This window comes from Rhipicephalus sanguineus, chromosome 1, assembly GCF_013339695.2.
Source record: "Rhipicephalus sanguineus isolate Rsan-2018 chromosome 1, BIME_Rsan_1.4, whole genome shotgun sequence".
NCBI lineage: Eukaryota > Metazoa > Arthropoda > Arachnida > Ixodida > Ixodidae > Rhipicephalus > Rhipicephalus sanguineus.
This window is the reverse complement of record NC_051176.1, coordinates 262690920-262711883: the sequence shown is the minus strand read 5'-3', so window position 1 is coordinate 262711883 and position 20964 is coordinate 262690920. Positions and strand designations below refer to the sequence as shown.

Here is a 20964-nt window from a genome sequence, read left to right as displayed (position 1 = left end):
ACCGGACTCACTCGGACTCAACCTCGCCAAAATATTACTCACCCTGGCTCACTCAGACTCACGGCTTGATATGAGTCTGAGCGAGTCTGAGTAAGTCGACTCATCAGTCAATTTGACGACGTTTGTGATGCTTTCAGACAGGGACACCAGAGAAGAAAACCAGACATGGATGAGAATTGCTCATGTATTTTTGATTAGCCATGTTAGGCTGTGTGCTTCTTAGCTGACACTTATATGTTGGAAATGATTGTGGAAGAGAGATGGAAATGGGTATTGCATTTGTTTTTTGTTTTTTTTTTTTTTTAATAGCCCAGCCTCCTGGTATCCCAGAAATATCAAAAAAGTCGTTGTCTGAATGCTCAGTCAAGGGAGAAATGGAGTTGTTCATTATCGGAAAAAATTTTCTCAAAGATACAAAAGTTTTGTTCAAGGAGCCTGCTTCTGGTGAGTATTACTTGATATTAAATTTTAAATAACAACATCGGTTATTGTCATACGTTTCCAGCTTCCTGCATATGTTGATAAAGTTTGGATTACAGTAGACTCTCGATAACTGAAACACAAGGGGACCTCAGGATTGTGTTTGAATTATCAGCAGTGCTCATAAATAACTAACATTGTGATGTTTACTGTTTTCATCAGGGCTGCAGCAACATCATAGACAGCTCTGCATGATTGCCAGTAAAGTTTTTAAGACATCAGTGATCATACTGGTACTCGTTATTAAACAATGCATGTGTAATTAAGGGATGAAATGTGTCCCGTGACAGCTGGTAGCCCTTGCTCATTCCTAGGACGCTTTCCCGCATGACACTAGGGTACTGCGGCGAAAGTGACTTTAAGAAGCGTTCGGCGCGTGGTAGATAAAGGCTGGAATAGAGCACTGCGCGGGCCTGGGCTGGCCCGAAAGCCCGGGCCCGCGGGCCGGGCCAGGCCATTCGAAGCGTTTTCCGGCGGGCCCGGGCTGGGCCCAGGCTTGAAGCCGCGGGCCTGGGCCGGGCCAGACTCGGACCCGCTCATTAAAAGGCGTAAGTCGGGCCTTCGAGCACACGCGAATGTTGTGCATTCCATGGTCTAAGGTATACTGTGCCAAGCTGAAGTGACACGTGTATGTATGTGTGTGTATATATATATATATACACCTGGTGTCCCAGCTATCTTTAGCCAAGGGTTAAAAAATACAATATTAGAGGCAGGCGAATGAAATCAGTTGCAAATTGCTGACAGTCACCTTGCGCACTACAGACAATTTTTTGTTTGGTAATTAACTAATTTGTTAATTATGATTATTTAATTAAATTGCTAAATATTGACTGTAGGCAAGAAATGCGGCTTGCAACGTTCGAGAGTGTCTTCAGAAACCCCAATTCCATTATTTGCGATAAAGAAAGTTTCACGTATAGCATTTTTTCCAAGCTGCAAAGAAAGCCCACGAAATACAAAAAGAACCACGTGACTAGCGCATTCGCCCGCCGCGAGAATGCTGCCCTCAGCCATGGTTTGGGCGAACGAAACCAGGTGCGGCTGCGACTCGGCAGCTCCGTTGCAGCGGTATAGGCTGATAAGCTGACGGTGGTTTCTTGGCCCGCGCTCGCTACAACTTGCACCGTCACGCACGCCAACTGGCTGACGCAGGCCGTAAAATCCGACCTGTGCAGTGCTCTAGGCTGGACCATCTCCTTTTTTTTTCTTCAGTCGGTGTGCAACTGTTGGTGTGTGCGGTTTGGCTAGTTTGGCAGTTTTTTAGGCGGGCAATCAGCTTTATTTGCGACTGTTAGTTGCATAAAAACAAAAATGTTCAGCTAGGAGCAACAAAGGCAGCAGATATTTGCAGACATGGGCAAACAAAAAGTTTCAATCAACTGAATTTGTGTAATGGGGCAGTTTGAATTAAGCATCTTTAAAATACCTTGAAAACTTAGTGCGCCAAGCAGAGATTTTAAGATTTGTTTGAATTAGCTGAAAGTTTCAGTTATCGTAGTTTGAATTATCCAGGAGTCTACTGTATTTTATTTAATCAAGGATTTATATTTGAGTGTAAGTTTTATTAGTTTGTGATGCTCTTCTACTGCACGTTCAATGCAATTGCTTTCTACTTGCAGATAATTTGGGAGACTGTGAGCCAAATTATGTATGGGAAAAGTGTGTTGCTCCAGAAAAGGAATATTTGCAACCGGTAAGTTCTTGTGAATGTAATAAAAAATATTATCCTTGCTGTGCACAGCTAAATACTATAGCTGCTTAAAGTATATGAGCTGGCAGCAGCTATCTGTAATACAAACTTTTAAGTTTTGGCTCCTTGTTTCAGTTACTACGTTTCACAGCTGTAGTGGAACTGCCTTCACACAATGCAACTTTAGAATATTAGTTTATATAATTAGTAGCCTTTTTATTATCTGTCACAATTTGATAAGCAGAAGTTCGGTTTACAAACAAGAATTATTGATTAGTAAATTACACCCCTATAATGATAGATATTACGATGGTGAAAGCATGTGAGCAGTGGTAGTCTTTGTTTGTCATTACAAAACAACTGTGCATTACAAAAAAGTTTAATGTGGAGGCAGTTGTGTAATTTTGTCCACAGTCTAGGAAAATGTGCAGTCGAGGAGGTCGCATAGTGACATCATTGCTGCTGTAGTTGAGGATAATGATTCCGAAGTACTGTTAACGATATTACATACCAATAACAACACTTGCGTCTATCCCTCTCACATCTCTCTGTTCACTGCTGTTCTTTATGGTTTTATGGATTAACAACTAGCCTATTCGCATATCTTGGTTGCAATCTTAAGCGCAAGAGAAATGAGGAAGGTTTTCACTAATTGTTCAATTTTCTCTGTTCAAAAGCTGTTTGTTTTTATTTTTTAGGCTTCAGAAATACTAAATTGGTTGCAAGATAGCAATGTATTCTAGTGTAATTAAGGGCTTGCCTTTGACATCCCCCGTGATAGCGAAAGGAAAACAGAGACGTTAAGATGGCTAAATACTTGTCATTGCAGAGAGCCGGTGTTTAGCAATGGTTGGGGTGAAGTTTTGGTCACTGTGGCACATTGCATGGTTTAGTACAAGCATGGCTGTGTGTGCAGTGACACGTAGCTGTACCGTTTCTTTTTTAAAATTTTCTTGCAGACTCATCTGATTTGCCGTGTGCCCGCCTACAGAAACCAGGATGTGGGGCACCCTGTGGTGGTGCATTTGGTGGTGACCAGTGGGGGAAGGGCTAGTGAGCCCCACCCATTCGCCTTTTTGCCCCTGTCAGGTAGGTCTTGGACCTCCATTTTCGTGAGAATTGGCGAGGCATGCCCCAATCCAGCAGTGGGATGGAATTGCCAGATAGGTCTCTGCTGTGTTGTACACTGTCGGTTTGGACATCCCTGTGTACAGTGAGTACAGGAAGTAGGGAGGTCGGAGGGGGGGGGGGGGGGCAGCAGTCTGGCTTGATTTCCGAGATAGGCTAGGCTGATGTCGAAGAGGCACCTCTAGACGCATTTTTTTCTCAACCCATCAGCGCCTTTTTGTTGACATTGGCTGCCAATGAACGTCCTAGGAGCCTAAAAGCTTCGTAGCTTTAGCGTACAGTTTAATTATTCCCTGTAAATTTGCAATCTATGAATTCAGTAGAGGCTAGTGCTAGAGTTCCTGGAAACGTGGGCTTGATATTGTTAAGTGGATAGCATTGATGCTTCAGGCCAGTAGCTTTTGTACAAGTCTTTCAAGCTGCTTTATTCCAGTAGCAAAAGTGAGCTGCCTTTGAGTTCTGATAAAATCAAGGCACTGGGAATAATCATTCCGTATGTCTCTTATCTAACTCTATTGGTACTAACTAATTCAAAAGCATTGAGAACACTGAAACCTAAGTACATGTTTTTAAGTGCCTGGCATGCCAATTTGGTTTAGTGGCACTATTTGTAAATGTTAAAGGCCTGGTATGCTCTGGAATAATGATGTTGAAGTGTTTTGTGCTAGTCATCAAAAAATAACATTTCTTGCCTTTAATGGGGACTGCAGTTTTTTTTGGGAAGCCATGTGGTATGTGCTCAAAATACCTCAAAAAGACAGGTGCACGAAATGAATGGTGCATACATATTGAGTTGTGCAATGTCTGATTAATGGCCTGTGTCTTTGTGAGGAAATAGTTTGATCATTCCACTCAGAGCGATGTTGTATTGACCTGACCTTTTTTTTTTTTAGTTATACAAAAACATTAAGCACAAAATGAAGCAGCGTTAGTACACTACCAGTATCACTAGAAGGGGTCAATGACCTGACTGCTGTTCCTCAAACTGAGTGTAAGGCATGGGTATCTAGATATGCACAAACCTTTAAACATGAACCTTTGTACATTATACCAAGTATAGATAAATCGGTCTTCATTGGTTTTTCCGAGCTTCAGGAGAAAATAACAATTTTGATAGGAAAAAATACATACACACACTTGTAGTGTCAAGCACTTTAGCTTTGGTTGTGCGAACATCATACTCTAGGCTGCATCCCACTTTAGAGCTTTGAAAATTCTGCACCTTATGTAGCATAACGTCACGTTTTACTACCTGCTTTTAGTCATTTTGCAAAGATACTCCTGTTGCTGCCTCTGGAACAGGCTTACTTGCAGTTGCTTTCTGACTTCCTTTTTTTTTTTTCACGTGTAGACACAGATGCAGGTACACATTAGACTCTAATTGCAGGCAGACAAATGTGTGACCTGTTCTGTTAAATTGATGTGCCTTTATTGTTGTTGGGTAGCATGTTGAAGGTCTGGTTCTGCTGTAGACAGCTTTCCTCCGGCTCCAGAGGGGCAGCAACTCTGTTCTTCTGTGCAGTTGGGAGGACTAGCTTTTTTTTTTCTTTTTTTTTTTACCTTGTACTCTTTTGCTCCTTTGTTTGGTGTGCGTGGTGGTATGCAGAGGTGTGCGCATGTGTCCATTGGGTGATTGAGAGAGTGCGAGGTGTGCAGCTGTGCAGGGCCCAGGCAGTGTCCCTTCCTTCCTGCTCATGTGCTGTTTGGCACAGGGCACCACCTCTTCCTAGCACTGTCTTCTTTCTTGGTGCCTGTTGTCTTATTCAATGAAGCTGGTGTGGCTGCTGATGAATGTATGGTAGCGTGTGTGCCAGGGCAACACTTTCAGACTGAAAGCTACTTCTAACGGGCAAGCAATAAAAGGCTCGAGCGAGCAGCCTTGTTATTGTGGAGGAAATAATTTTGTGGGAAAAGGAGGAGAGAACGCGCGAGAATGCGTGTGACATTTGGTTGTAATTGGCACATTGTTGAGACCATCGTGGTCACTTGCTGAAGTCAAGTTGAAACCCTGTTGTGAAGCCTTTCACTCTGAAATGAGCACAATGTGTGAGTCTATTTAAGTGCTTCAAAAATGGCCTTAATCTGCTTTTATCAATGGTTTTGGTGTGCAGTGTCATGCACCGTATTCTTTGGGGCATAAGTAACACATCTGACCTTGTTTTTGTGTATTTGTAGGTTTTGTGCGGTCACATTCAAGCTTTTAGCCATTTTTTGTTCTTATTACCCTGCCTGGAGCAGGTTGGGGAGAAGGGAAAGGAAAATGAGACTTAGTGATTCCACTGTAGTTGGTACAGTTTTGGAATGAAGGCTATGGATAGTTTCTAAACTTAGGCAACATTTGAAGGGTCACAACAGTGAACCAAGGAATCTGTTTCGTTTACTCTGCAATCATAGGTTTGTTTTTAAAAGAGAAAATGAAGGTCAAAGTTATGTTTAAACTTCACACCAAAATCTCTGCATATCAATGTCGGTGTAACATCATGGATTTCGAAGTGTTCTTTTGTGTTTTTGCCACCCTATCTCAAAAAAATTTCCTGAAATTCTCTATGTTAAGTCTCTGGCCGCCCTTATATGACAGTGTACTATTTTTACCAATCAAAAGCTATGTACGTCGTAGTAGATGCCATCAGAATCTATGACATCATGGCAAATTGGTGCAGGGAATTTCAAGGTGGCATCGCCCCCTCCATTCTTTTTTTTTACCATTTTCTCATATTCCAAGCATGTTCACACAGCAAGAGCGGCACTTTTTACATTGTGAAAGGGTGGTTTACTAATACAAGAAACATAATCAGTTTTCTCTTTGGTGTCTCTTTTAAGCTTTTTAGCTATTAAAGTGATGTTCAGCTGCATTTGTCTAATTCTTAATCAGGTGTACTAATGAGTGACAAACACCCGCTGTGGCAGCCTAGCAGGCTGAGGTGTTGCACTGCTAAGCTCGAGGTCACGGGTCTGATTTCTGGGCACAGTGGCCCCATTTTGATGGGGGCAAATGCAAAGAAAACTCGTGTACTTAGATTTAGGTGCACCTTAAATAACCCCAGGTGGTCGAAATTAATCCTGAGTCCGCAACGACAACGTGCCTCATAATAATATCGTGGTTTTGGCCTGAAAAGAAAACCCCAGAATTTATTAATGTCATTATAAAGAAGGTAAAAGGAAGGAGAGCAAGGTGGATAAAGAAATGGGACACACTGAAATTCTGGTTAATCAGAGGTACCTGCCTATCCGAGATGTAGGAACATGCATATTGCAGTAAAATTTCGGGCATCACTCATCTGTGGTGACTACTATCTAAGTACATGAAACTTGTTAGATTGCACTACCTTTAGGATTCGCCAATATTTTTGGTTAGGTTAGACAGCCAGAAAGAAACTTGTGTAATAATGCCAAAAATGCTATTTGCATCGCTATATTTTTACGTTAAGATTCTAAACCTAATGCGCTCAGTGAAAGACACTATTTTGTACTGTTGCTTTATGTTTTCAGTAGCTTACCTTAGCTTTCCATTTTGATGTTGATCAGTGTATTGGCATTAGTTTTCGTAGGGCCAGAATAAATTCTATGTCCTGAATAGTACCTTGTTCATGATGCAGCACAATCTTTTAGGGAAGGGCAACCACTTTTGAAGCACTTGTGTGAATGTGGTGTGCGTGGGCGTGTGTGTGTGCGTGTGTGTGTGTGCAAGTTAACTGAGTAGTTGAATTGGCTTACCGTCATTTGGACTAGCACTGCAGATGTTTACCATCTTCACTGCAGCAATGCCTCGGGTGCAAAGAGCATAGGATATATTTAACACATTAGCAGAGCTTGCTTAAGACTGCGAGTGACTCTTATGCTCGAAGAAAAGAGTAAATAATTGAAGCACATTGCTCTTTGCTCAATACCTGGATTGCAGTAAAGATGTGGTCGTTTGCAGCATTTTTCATTCTTTGAACAAGTACAAAAGGACAAAGATAATGAAGATTGAAATTCAAAAGCATGAGGGGTCAGTGTGAAATCTGCGTTGGAACATCATGGGGCTGTTTCTGGAGGCCAGCCTTCAGCATGCTGCACCCTAGAGTGTGCGTGCCATGTTATTGATCTGTGCTTCATTGAACTGATCAGTTGCGAAAAAAAAAAAAAGCATGTAACACTGGAGAGCAAGAGAAAACTGTTGTGTTGTTCCTCCCCATTTCTCAGACTGCAGGTTAAAGGAATGAGCGCCCTCCCTGGGGTTTTCGGTGTGTTGTGCAAAGGGTGTGATCGCTCACACCTCCCCTGCCTGGGCGGCTCCTCCTCCTCCTACACTCTCTCTGCCATGACAGAGGTTTTTCTCGACACTTTTTGCATATACCCATTAAGCGTTTGCATTGACTGTGCCTTTATGCGTTTGGACATTCACATAAGCTGCAGCGACAACACAGAGTGACTGCATCTATGCACTGCATTTTAGGCATCACTGACTGCCCAGCCTGCCCTTAGCTATCTCCTACCATTGACAGCCTTTTTTAAGCTTAAGTTTCCTTAGCTCTGCCAGCACTGCTGTGGGTGGGACTGTGAGGGGCCACTGTTTTACTCTGGACTGGGAATACCCGCAGGTATGGGTGCATAAGTATGCATGCTTGTGCAAATTTTTGTTAAGCAGCACTTTATCTGTTACACTCTTAATCTGCTACAACCAAGCAGAGCATGCAGCAGTAATGATAAGGCTGTCCATCACAAAAATATTAAATAGATACTTGTACCTTTAGCGGAATGATATTAACTGCCTAAATCTTTGATACCACTTAGAGCTCCGGCATTTCAAAAATGACACCCTCTGCTGTTAAATCATGCATGTGGTAAGTACAATATTTTACCAGCTCATTCCTTCATTCAGCGAAGTCCCACACACAATCTTTCTGGGTGCTCTTGTATCATTTTTTTTTATTTGCGTTCATTGCATTTGCAACTAGTAGTGCACAAGTGCCTACCTACTCATTTCGTAATCATCTATCATTAAGCATACGTCTCAAGTCCCACCCATGTACAGCAGCAAATTAATCATCAATTCGCCTGACACATAAGAAAGCTGATTGCTTTTGATACACTTGCACACTGCCACAATCAACAGTGTCACTTTTGTGGCCTGTTAAACATTACAAGTGTTTCAGTGCTTGCGACACCGCCTGCCTCTTTCATTAGTGTTCACTTTTTTTTTTTTTTTTTTTTTCCTCTTTGTGCCTTAACCTTCAGCATGAAAAATTCTTGGAACACAGGGTGTCGCTGGAGCCAATGTTTCGCCAAGAGGTCTTCTTCAAGGCACCAAGTTGCTGCCTTGAAGCAGACAAGACCACTTGTCGAGCGTTGGCTCCAGTGCCACCCCGTGTTCCAAAGATTTTTCATTGCTTCAAGCTTCCATCTTCCCCTGAACTTCTGCCTTAGTCTTCAGCATGTTACAGGCAACATTGTTTAATCCTTTCTGGTCCAATTATTAATTCCTGTAGCAGCCATAATGCTTTACAATAAATATCGTATGTGGAGAAAAAAACAAACAGCAAGACTAACCTTAGAAATCGAGGTGCTACGTACTCTAATTACATAACTTATAAATGTGATGCTGCAGATAAATGTGGTTCTCCCCGATACTTCACATGCCCATGTGTCACATCAGGCTCATGATAGGCTTCTGTGTGGTACCTTAAAGAAGTGCTGACGCAAAAATTTTGGTCTGGTGTTTTTTTGCTGCAATATGTTACTGGGGGCCTGTTAGTCATAACATGGCGCATTGCTTGCTTCAGCGTGCAGCAGTTATTTACAGTCTATCACCTACCAGTCTCAGTTTCGGTTTTGGAAAGCTCCGAGAATGACAAGCTACCAGGTGTGCAACTAATGACATCTAGCATGTGCTCCGTGGTAAACAAACTCTACCATGTGAGCACACAGAACTGTCACGCATATTTGAAGTGTAAGGAGCGACAACAAGCACGGGCTGCGTGACACTGCAGTGTCGCGTACTTCCACGCTTCCTGTATCGTTTGCTCGTGCTCTTTCACATGCAGCATGGGCTGCGCATTGTCGTCGCCGTCATCATCGTTGTTATCACGTCGTCTGGTGGCAGCAGCTTTCTTGAAGCGAAACGGAAAATTGACCTAGTTGTTCATATTTAAAGCAGTTCATACTTCAAAAAATTGAAAAGTGCTAACGCGACAGGGACAAGGAAGGGCACAACACAAGTGCGAGGAGGGGGTTGGGTATATATTTGCTTACGATGCAATAAAACCTTCAGTTGTAAGTGCTTGTGTTGTGTCCTTCCTGGTCCCTGTCGTGTTGGCACTTTATGAATTTTTTAAGTATGGACTTTCTTAAAGGGCCCCTCACCAGGCCTCGTAGCAAATTTTTGGTTAGACACTGGAAGTTGTTGTGTGCCGAATGAAGAGTAGTATGCCGCAAGAATTTTTCAAATCGGTTCATTTCGAGCTGAGAAAAACAATAATTTGTAGCGGCGCGAAACCATGATGCGAGGAGGCGAGTTTCAAACCCTTGCCACTCGCCCCGTGTAGCCTTAGCAAGCCAAATCCCTTCCCTGCCCTCTTCACTTGACACATACGCATGAACACGTCATGTGCATGCATGGTCACGTGCGCATGACGTGCCCTAGCCAGCCCGAGCCACCCGAGCACGCAAGCGGCGTTGCACGGCCGCTACCCTTTTTTTTTTTTTATGTAGCGGCCGTGGGCGTTTTGTCGGCGTTTTCTGTGGTGTACTGCCTGTTTCTGCTGGACGGGCATGGAAGTTGAGACATTTGTACGGGCACGAGAGTGGCGGTATCATGAGCCAGTGCCGCATAAACGTTTACTTGGACGCGGTAGAATAAATGAGCATAATGAGTGCTCGAACGCGCCAGAACATTACTTTCGTTTCCAGGGCTGGCGTCTGCTCGATGCGCTAACCGCGGGGACACGAACGCATGGGAAAGGGAGGCACATTAGCCCCACATCTCACTGCAATTCACGAAAAAAAAAATGAAAAAGACACACACATTTCCCTTGTGTGTCTCATTATTTCTGTCAAGTTTTATTAATCTATTCAAGCAACACATTACGCAAACTACACATGTCATGTCAAATAATTATCGCAGTGTCACGTGCTACTGTTGGCGACGTCAGAGCACAGTCTTCTACATAGAGGAGCGACATCACAGCACTACCATCTACGTAGGGCCATTTTCTCATGTACGTCATCCCCTCATTCTCTAAAGCACGCGCCCGCGAGAGGAAGGGCAAGCAGCGTTCACCTTGAAATTTGACCCATTTCCGCGGCGCGTAGCGTTGCAAATTTTGGCAGACGTGATCGTGAATGCCCAGTGTATGCATTGCGCTCGTTAGCTCAAAATTGTCAAACCTGGTGAGGGGCCCTTTAAGGCTTCCACGCTTTCTACACGTTCGCCACGGGCACAGACTTCTGAGCAGCCGCCAAATAGTTGTTTGCTGGTGCAAGCATGGCAAAAGGGCATTGGCGACTATGACGTCATCATTACTCGCTGCGCCAGCTCAGAGCTTGGCTGCAGTGGCGACGCCATGAAAGTTGGGGGTGACCTTCTGATCACCTTAGGCGATGTCAATGTCGCGAGGTGCGGCATGTGGTGCTCAACTGCACACACGAACTTCAATATTCATATAAGCTACCTTTCAAGCCATATTGAGATTTGGTAGATGATATATACATGCTCACGGAAATCGTTCATGCGGGCCATCTCTGCAGTAAAATTTTGTCAGTGCCCTTTTAAGAGGCCGCTTTCCATTGCCTCGGGTGGCACAGAAGTGGTCTTTAAATACTTTGTGGCATAATTCTCACCATTAAGCCTGCAAATTAAAGTGGTACTGACACCATTTTTCAAAGGCAAGTTTACTCTTACGTACAAATCTGTATGCAGAGACGGCTCTGAGCAAGTGTGAAGCTCAGCAAATGCTAAGATATTTTATTTTGATATTAAAGTCAGTTTTCTCATGGCGCAACTACCGACATAGACAATAGCAGGGTGCGCACAGGTCCTTGAAACCCTTGAATGCCCTTGAAAATCGAAAGTCTGTTTTCAAGGCCCTTAAAAACCTTGAATTTCAGACCAGTCCTTGAAAAACCTTGAATTTGTTGAATGCTAAATTTGAATTGGTATTTGTCATCATGGAAACGGTTTTCATTGCTGAACTTTTGTCTTGTTTGGAGTTCTGAAATGCGGCCAAGAAACCATACCAATTTTTATACCTATTTAGCCGACTCTCATTAGGTAGCTGGCAACATTAGACATGGTGTGATTCTCAGAGGTAGCGTTCACCGTAGACGTCGTGTCAGTGACTTAAAACCTCACCACCGGTACTAGCGGAAGTAGTATCGGCTGCGAGCACAGTCGCCCCATCGCTATCGCATGTCCATTGTCTTGTCTCTGTCCAACTAGTGCAACACGGCGTCCGCGTTTGTGCGCGGGCTTTAACCTAGTCGTGTTCTTGTGCTACCAGCGCTTTTTAGAATGAGCCTGCCTTCTACGTGTTAGTGCAAGGGGCGCAAGTGATGTGTGGATATGTGAAACAATGCCCAGAAAAAGCAAATTTCAGACTATGTGGCTCCACCATGACGACTACAAGCACTGGATTGCACCTGACACGATTAATCCACATCGGGCTAAGTGCGAGCTTTGCTGCGAAACTTTTGATGTGACTGCCATGGGTGAATCCGCTTAAAAAAGTCACATGAAAAGTGCCAAGCATATTGGCGCAATCAAGATGAGGCAAGGGAGTGCGTTGAAAAGCTACCTGATGCCTGTTGCGACAGAGCATTCCACTACAGCGTCTCCGTTGCAGTCGCCAAGCTTAAATGATGCTTCTAAAACGCACGAGCTTCTCACTGACGAATTTACATTGTAATATTTGGTAAACATATCTTCATTTTTTATTGCATGCAGTAGAAGCAGATTTGTACTGTAGCATGTATTTTTCTTTGTACAATAAATGTCAGACCTTTTGAGAGCACTGTTTCAAGATCTTCGACATGGGCAAAAATATTACCTCTCGAAGAGGGCCTTGAAAATCCTCCTATAGGGCCTTGAAAGTTCTTGAATATCCTTGAATTTTCTCCTTTGAAACCTGTACGAACCCTGCAATAGCTTGACGTCGGGCTACAGTACTATTTCTGGTGACTTCACGCAGCAGTCTGGCTAGTTGTGATGATGTCAGGTACCAAAGCTTCCAAAATGGCAGCTCGTATGTCACCAAAACGTTCAAAATGGCCGCTTGTGCATCACCACCAGAGCCGTGGTGCGGAGAAGCCGTGGAAATGTCACGATATCTTGCACGAGCACATAACGAGAAGCTCATATCGTGTTGTGACGTCAGGGTACAACAGTAGGAACCGAAACTAGCTTTTAAAAACATAGTGTAATTACTTTTTAAGTTCATAGGTAAAACAGCACAAACGAAACAATACACAAGGAAGACACGGGGCAGCGTGCTCTCCAGTGTCTTTTTCAGGATGCACTCACGCTTAGCAGTACGTTTTCTATACTAATGAGGGTTTGGCCTTTTATTTGACGCAAGAAAACAACTGAAAATTTTCGTGTCAGTACCCCTTAAGCTTGAAAAACCATATGCAGCCTTAATGATATATATATTGGCAGTTCATGAGAAAACCTTCTAAAATCTTTTTTTTGATAAGTTTTCTTGTCTCTTGTTGTTCAGGTGCACTAAATATGTCTTTACTTCACTGATGCTATTCAGACCAGAAAGGGTTAAAAGATGACGTGCTAGTAGTGCTGCACTAAGATCATTTTTCACTGGCCCTATTTCATGTCAGCAGCACCTGTTTAGGAAAAGCATCACATTATTTTCTGATATTGAAGTGTACCACATGTTATTTTCTGTCACTCCTAATGTGCAAGGATGCTCTACATCGCTTTACATTGCCAAATGTAACTGAGTGAGAGTAACAGTTTATTTGAATGGATGGCTTTCTGGCTAAGGAGAGCAGGGGTGGGGTAGTGTATTGTTGCATATCATTTAGTGGTCTTTTAATTTTCATGTTAGAAATCTACAAAGCTTTGAGCATTACATTTCACACTGTGCTTTAGTGTATCAAAAGCATGTGACTGTAAGGGTAGGCATAGAAAAAAAAAAAAATCTGTTTTCAGTGACATAATGTTCATAAATGCCCCCCAAAAAGACCTTGCCTGCAATACGGGTTGAGCAAAAGACAGCCATTTCTTGCAAGATCCTTTAAACTTTAGAGGCCTGGAGTAGTGCCTCCCCTCAAGCTTGTGACCTTACTTGCCTTTAGTTTGTAAGTGTAATTGTCAGCCGTCTGTGAGCTTGGTTTATTTCTTGTAATCTGCATTAAAACTTGGAAGTTCATGCTTTTGAGATAATTGTTTCTTGCAAATGTAACATGGGATTGATTTATTTTTGTTTCCTCTGTTACCCTGTGAAAGCGATTTTTGTTAACTCTTGTTGCAATGCCTCTTTACAGGTGGCTTGGTTGATGCTGGTTGACAAACTGACTGCCACGTATATGTCACTTACGGAGTGCCTACTTAGCATTATAACACTTTTTTCCGGGGCATTTGCTGGGTGGGAAGGGGTGCTGGTGTCGCAGGCTTTGGTGCGGTGTGACTGGATTCACCTCGGGGACGAGCAGTCTGAAATAATTGTCACGTCACTGGGCCACTTGCCTTGTGCCTGGTCCCTTCACTTTATGCTTCTCCGACTGTACTGTCACGCAGAATGTGCTAGTGCCTGTCTCCTCCCCGATTTCTCGAGAGTGACACACAGCCGTGTCGAGCGTGACTTTGTGTGGCTCCCGAGACCGTGTGTGCTTGACTGGTGTGGAAGGTGGTGTTTGAATGTGATATGCCAGGTTGTTGTGACTTCTTTATATTTTTTTCTTCTCTCTTTCGCTTTCTTGCCAGGTGCTTTTAAGGATTTGAATGTTGAATAACGAAGTCTGTCTGGGTGCTTGGTATGCACTTGGCATGCACTGAGAATACTGTCTTATGTTGTAGCAGGGTGTTCAGAAAACTTATTGAAGATGCATTCTTATGCGCAATTGCTCTCCTTGCTAATGTGTCAAATCTGTTGCACAAGGCTTCGCAACTTTGGCAAGATCATTTGTTTGCACCAATTCTTGCTGCACCATAAAAAGCCTACATCATAAATTCTTAGTTCTGTAATTTATATTATGGGGGCCAGGCAACGTGCTTACTAGCTTTTAAGTGCGTAGCACTTTTAAGGCCCGGCTTGTTGCCCACGGATCTCGTGGCGTGATCACGCTTACAATCAAGTGCTCAATACAGGCCTAAAACAAGGCTAGCAATGCTCAAAACTGGGTTAAAATAAACTAACAACGTCTAAAATAATATATTTAGAAATAACCAAGAAGTAATCGCAATAATTAACTTAAGATCACTAAAAACCCTTCAGCAACATGCGGCTGACACCTGCGCCGCACAAGAGAGCGCGCCACCACCTCGCCAAGTGTGCAATTGCTCCTCCCACCTGCGCTTCTCCGGCCCTTCATCGCTACATACGAAATGGGAAACAACCTGGCGGAACTTGCTGCAGACAACACGTATATATCTGAACTGCCGTAACAAGCAGGAAGTTGATAAAGCGCAGCAAAAAGTAGCACGCATGTCGCCCAACGAGTTTGCAAATCTCCCTAACAAGATTCTAGTCTTGCCAGGAAAACCGTACATGCTTACCTCAAACATTGACGTCATCGACGCTTTGGTAAATGGAGCAGTGGGAACTCTACGAATGGGAATCACTGGGTGCCCATGCTACGCACTTCCTCAGGTTTCACAGTAGTGGATCTGCATTTAGCGCAGGGTTTAGAACTACGCCAATTGCTACACAAGCTTTTTTTTCTCCGTATCACACAGCAGAAAGCGTCCATGGATTTTTCATATGTATGGTTAATCAGCAAGGTCAGTAATTTAGGTGTACATTTCATCCGTTGCGTGATTGCCTATATCATTTTTGCTGATCCATCACGATTGTTATTTGGTCATAGTACTGTGCTTGTTAACTTCTCGTCGTCCACTACCTTATTGCAGTGGTCACATTTCAATGGTAATATCTATGGCTATGCTTTCATGAGAAGTGTGGGTAACACTATGAGAAACTCAATACATGAACATTTGCATGATCTTGACAGGGCACAATAATTGGCAGTTCGTTGCTGCACAATGCTGTAAACATGTTGGCATATTGTACCTTTATGAAATGACGAGCGAATGCAGATAACTGTTCAAGAAAATCTCAACTGTTATTGATTCTCATAAAAAGAAACTGTTTTTGATGATTGATGTTACAAAACTGAGCACACACTCCATATGCAGCTTAGTGAGATTTTCCACAACTATCATAATCGTTAAACATTGATTTCACAGCGCGTTCATTTGTTGAACAGAGTAGTGTTTATTCGTTCAAGGGTGGCCGTGACATTAGAATATTATGAATAACTTCAGGCTGAGATGTTGGATAGTGATAGGATTTGGTTGAACTATTTTAGACTCAATAATTGGCCATGTTTTATTCTATCATGTTAGTATGTCTACAAAACACAGTCATTTCTTCGCTTGAAAATGCAGCTTTGCACCTTACTGGTCTTCTTGATAGATCTGCCACAGTGTAGTGTGTACGACTGGTCGATGACAGCTGGTAGATATGATGTGGGCATTTTACTGTGCGCAAAAATTTAATGGCATAGTTGTGCAGCAGATTGTATTGGTCTGTAGATTTCTAGTGCTGTTTTTCTTTTTGACATAATGAAATCTCAGTGCATGGCTTATGCAGAATGAATGAGTGCATAAATGAATGTGCTTGGCTTTGAGTGGCTGGTTGATGAGCATGAACGTGTGTGTGGGTGTGCCTGAGTGCAAATGTGATGGCTCAAAGGTTGCGGCACATTTACTGTGATTTGAAGCTGCCACCATGCTGAGGACAAGGGGAACATAACAAAGGACTTTGTCAGTGAATTGTGTAAAGAAGTGCTGCTGCACACTTTAGTCTGCCCCTCATACCTTTGACATGGTGGCAGGGGGGGTGTTTGATGTTATCTCTTGCTGGGTAACCTTTAAATCTATTCAGATTTAAATGTGCTGTTCTTTCTTTCATTAATTTTTTTTCTGTCTCTCTCTTCTATTATTCTGCCATTTGGCTTTGCTTTTAATTTTCCCGTTCAGTCAGGAGATGGTGTGTAACCGGTTTTTGTTTAATTGTAGGCGGAGGCCAAATATCTGCGGGTCCATTGAGCGCCTCAAAGGCAAAATCAAATGGTAATGCTACAACTGGTGAGTACAGTAACGTTGGTGTGTTGCCTTTATTCAACAGTACTACATTACATTAGTGTGCTATTAACTTTCTCAGTCCTTTAAAAATGGCGTGAACCAACAATCACATTTACATTGTTCACACAGTGTATGCTGCTTTTCATAGACAATGCTTGTTGCTCACACCCTGCCCCAGGTGCATGCAGATTGCATAGGCACACATTCTACACTTAAATTATGTATGCTTTTGTCACACTTGCACTAAGCCAAGGTAATGATCACTAAGTGCTCTGCCCACTTTGCTTGCGGAGTGCCTAATAGTCATGTAGTGGTTTCGACATGTAAAACCCCTGCATATTTTTATTTTATTTTTATTTTTTTTTGCTTCACTTGTGGGGTTACTAAAAAAGAAGAAAAAAGAGAAAATAGCATTTGTTCATTACGTCATGCATGATGTGCGTTGCTCAGTGGTGTGGCATACTCTCCAAGCAATATATCCTTTTACTATGTGCAGTGTCAGGCCTGGAATTGAAGCCACAGCCCTTTGGAAGTTCACAGAGTGCACAGCTTCCTACCATAATTCAGATTCCACTGCTGACGGGGACGTCGCCACGGGCACAGCGTCACCCTGTTCAGACACTGGTCATCCCAACTACAACTATCTCCTTGTCACCTGCATCAGCTTCTGGCCCAGGTCGGTCGAGAAAAAAAACTTTTTTCTCGTGTATTGCCTTTCTTCCAATATTTGGCAGTGCCTTTATGCAACATTATGAGTGCCAAGTGCATACAAAGCACTACTGCTTGATTTCTGATTTGAGTGTTTCGTTCTGTTGATTCGTGTTCATACCATATTCAGAGCATTAGTTTACATGAAGTTTTATTATGACCTTTCACTTTTTGAAGTAATGCCCTGGGAGATAGTTGTGTATTGTTAATTTCGTGCTGTAATTCAAGTTAAGATTTTTCTTGGGGAGACTGGAGAAACTAATGATGAGATTTAAATATCAGGGTCATGGGTCATCTATAGTGTAGTCATAATTGCTAAAAATTACATAATTCAAGGCCATTTCATGGCTGCATGGCTGCCCAGAGCAAAAGTAGCAGGTGTGTTATGCTTGCTCTTGAGTAAAACAACCGAAAATATCTGTAATAAGTTATTGGTTTTGCTGCTTTGTTATTTGTATAGCCATGTAATTTATGGATGTTCAAAAGTATCTTAAGTATGTGTGAATACTTTTTCTTTGTTTTGGGGCAGTATAAGCTAAGTGTGATATTCAAGAATAATGAACGTGTTGTACTGTCAGAATAAGCGGGGGAGTCTGAAGTCTGAAAATATTAATTTCCATAATGCAATTAATAGTAATAGTAATGAAAGTCGGGCAGGGACTCCCTACTTGGGAAATGTATAGTGGGTGGCATTTATACCCTGCAAAAAATATAAGGTGGCCACAGTTGCATCTTTTTGAGCATTTAGAGAATGCTGCAATGCTTTCTTGAATTCTTACAGAGTCTCAGTCCAAGCCAGGCAACGGCAGTGGTGCAGCAGCTTCAGCCCCTAACAACATTCAGTTTGTGGTGGTGCAGCAGCCAGCACAGCCAACCCAGCCACAGGCACAACAACAGCAGCAGCAGCAGCCACAGCAGCAGCAGCAGCAGTCACAGCAACAGCAGCAGTCAGCAGCACCTGCCACATTGAGCCTGGTAGTTTCATCAGCTCCTCAGCAGGCACTGCTCAAGACTGTCACTGATGACACAAGCCCAGCTGAGTCATGCCACCTTAAGCGCAAGATTTCTCATGCTCCCGAAGGGGCTCCCGACAAGTGTGCGGCAAACTATGAATTGCCAGGAGAGGAACCCTTGAAGGCCTCGGATGAGCAGCAGCTGGGAAACCTCGGTCTGTTCTACTCGGACCAGAGCATGCTGCCTCCTTGCAGTGTAGAGCAACTTATGGGAGTGACGTCAGAGACAGTCACCCCTGCCCACACAGCCGCTGCATCGGCCACGTTCGAGTGCGAGAGCCAGTGGAGTGCCCTGACTACAGCACACCAAAACCAAACTGAGAATGCTGCCAAGCCTTTGTGGGGACAGATGAACTGCGAGCCGGCCCCAACGGAGCCAGACCTTGAGGGTCGGCCAGCTGAGATGCAGCCCTTGGAGAACACTTCAGCGTCCTTTACAGACGAGCAGCAGTTCAAGAAACAGAAGGTGAAGGATGCTCCAGTGCTGTCTTTGTCGAGCTGGCCTGCCAATAGCCTGGAGCAGCAGGTCCAGAGTATGGATTTCACCTGCACAGGAGTGAAGACAGAGGTTGCCTCCAACTGGCCAGACTCTCTGAATGGTATGCTGAGCCAGTCTGAGCCCAAGGTGCCTGTTGTGTTTGGTGACAAAGTGATTATGGATCCAGGCCCAGTGGGTGTGAGCTCAGCACCAAGTGCCCAGTTTTCTGTGACGGGCACCTTCGATGGCAACCCTCAGTGCCAGGACAGTATGGCTGCTGGTGCATTTGGCATGACTTCTTTTGAGGCTGCAGCACAGCCAGTCAGCCAGCCACAAACCCTTGTTGTGGAGACTAGCTTGAGTGGTGTCTCCAGGGATCAAGCACCACAGTCAGCTCAGCAAGCACAGTCCCAAGCTCAAGGGCCAAACATGGACCACATCTCGGCAATGTCCATGCTTCCAGAGTCTGAACTACTGCGCATGATCAACCCCAATGCATTTGACAATGGTATGTAGGGCTTTTATTTTTTCTAATGAAAGGAGTAGTATGATTCGAGAAAGATAAGGGTGCCGAATCAGAAGTGCACCCAAGAAATAATGCATTTGACCCCGAGTCCTCAGCCATTTTCTTGTGGTTGTTCTAAACTCCGAGTATGCTGTATGTTTTTTCTTTTTTTGCTAATGATAAAGGTGGCTGAACATTAATTTTCAAAATTTGTGAGTAATACTAAATTTTTGTTTGAATTCTGTTATTGTGTTACTGTGCAACAACTTAAATGAGCAGAGTAGTGTATCGTCCTCTGTTCTTGTTGGTTGTGTTTCTAATCTGAATTTGCGCACTAAGTGATTGTTTCGATGGTTCGTAAATGTTAGATTGTCTTACCATGCCTCAACGGTAGCACTTTTGTAGACTTGGCAATTGCAGCATTTGGTTAGTTCATACGTTTTGGTTTAAGTTGGTTTAAGATCTGTTTTTTAAAAAAATGGAATCTTTCAGTTGTGTGGATTTTAGACAGCAATCAAAAATGCTATATATAATATGTACAGTCGACAAGCGAAATGCGAACAAGAAATTAGAAGGTAAAACAGAGTGATAATTTGAGAGCACTATCTCGGACAGCTAATTACTGTGTGATTGCTAAAGATGGTGTTGGCCTCAAATTAAGTGTCCAAGCCAAAATCGTGCTGACATTACATATTCTGGTGGAAACAAGAATGAAAGCATGTGTTATAGTAACCTAACTTCCTTCTATTTCATTCGTGCATGCCTGTGAATAAGTGCACAGCTGAACATTTTTTGTTGTCTTCCATAAATAATTTGCATGTAACCACTGATTATAAACAACAGTGTAGAATCCACTCATCTGCAGTGATTCAATAATGGGAGCATTTATTACATGGCTAGTGTTTCTGAAGTTTTAAAAATCTGTTACTGGGGGGAGGGGGGGGGGGGGACTGTGCATCAGTGCTACACTAAGCCTTTCCATGCCAAAACTGTTGAGGCAATTTGTTGAAATATCCAAATTTTTTAGGAATGATTATTATGAACAGCTCTCATTATTCTTTCTTTTTTTCAAAGTCATTTTATTATTCTAGTGTACAATGAAATTTGCAAACGGGAAAATATACAGACGAGTGTCCCATAGTCGAAGACCGCAGCGGGACCCTCGGTTAATAATAGTTTACAAGAAGTATAGAAAAGAAAACAGTGAGCAAGTGAACCAAAAACAAGGAAACGCTTAAATACAACGAATATCTAATAGTTAAAGTACAGCCACGGTCACATCTGTGTAGGCCACGCATGCTCCTGACACACCACGTCAGAGCCCGAAAATGCCTCAAGGTGTCGCCCCTCAGAGCAAAAACTGGCTGCTCGTGCGCTCTACACAGACGTGGCCGCGGCTGTACATGTATAGTAGCAAATGTACAATAACTGCATACAACTAACAAAACACTACTAATTATAGCCCAAATGATCAGAAACAAGAAGCTGTATGAGTGGCAGTATGCTGAATGAGGTAAATTTAGATTTGCAAGTAAGAAAGCTTAATAGCATGTTTGTATTCATGAAAAGATGAAGTTTTGATAGTTAAGGGTCAATCATTCCAGTTTTATGGCCATGAATATCGTGGGCCGGTGCCCTTGACTTAATTTTTCGCTTCCAGTC

At 43.1% G+C, this 20964-nt stretch overlaps 1 protein-coding gene across 1 annotated transcript in view; it reads left to right on the top strand.

Annotated features, from left to right (window-relative positions):
- Positions 1-20964, top strand: part of LOC119378858 (nuclear factor of activated T-cells 5) — a 128477-nt gene that overhangs the window by 39859 nt on the left and 67654 nt on the right. Inside the window, exons 9-14 of the mRNA XM_037647904.2 lie at positions 310-444; positions 2103-2176; positions 3133-3262; positions 16533-16601; positions 17095-17274; positions 18088-19305. Coding sequence (XP_037503832.1) covers positions 310-444; positions 2103-2176; positions 3133-3262; positions 16533-16601; positions 17095-17274; positions 18088-19305 — 1806 coding nt within the window. The remainder of the gene's footprint in view (positions 1-309; positions 445-2102; positions 2177-3132; positions 3263-16532; positions 16602-17094; positions 17275-18087; positions 19306-20964) is intronic.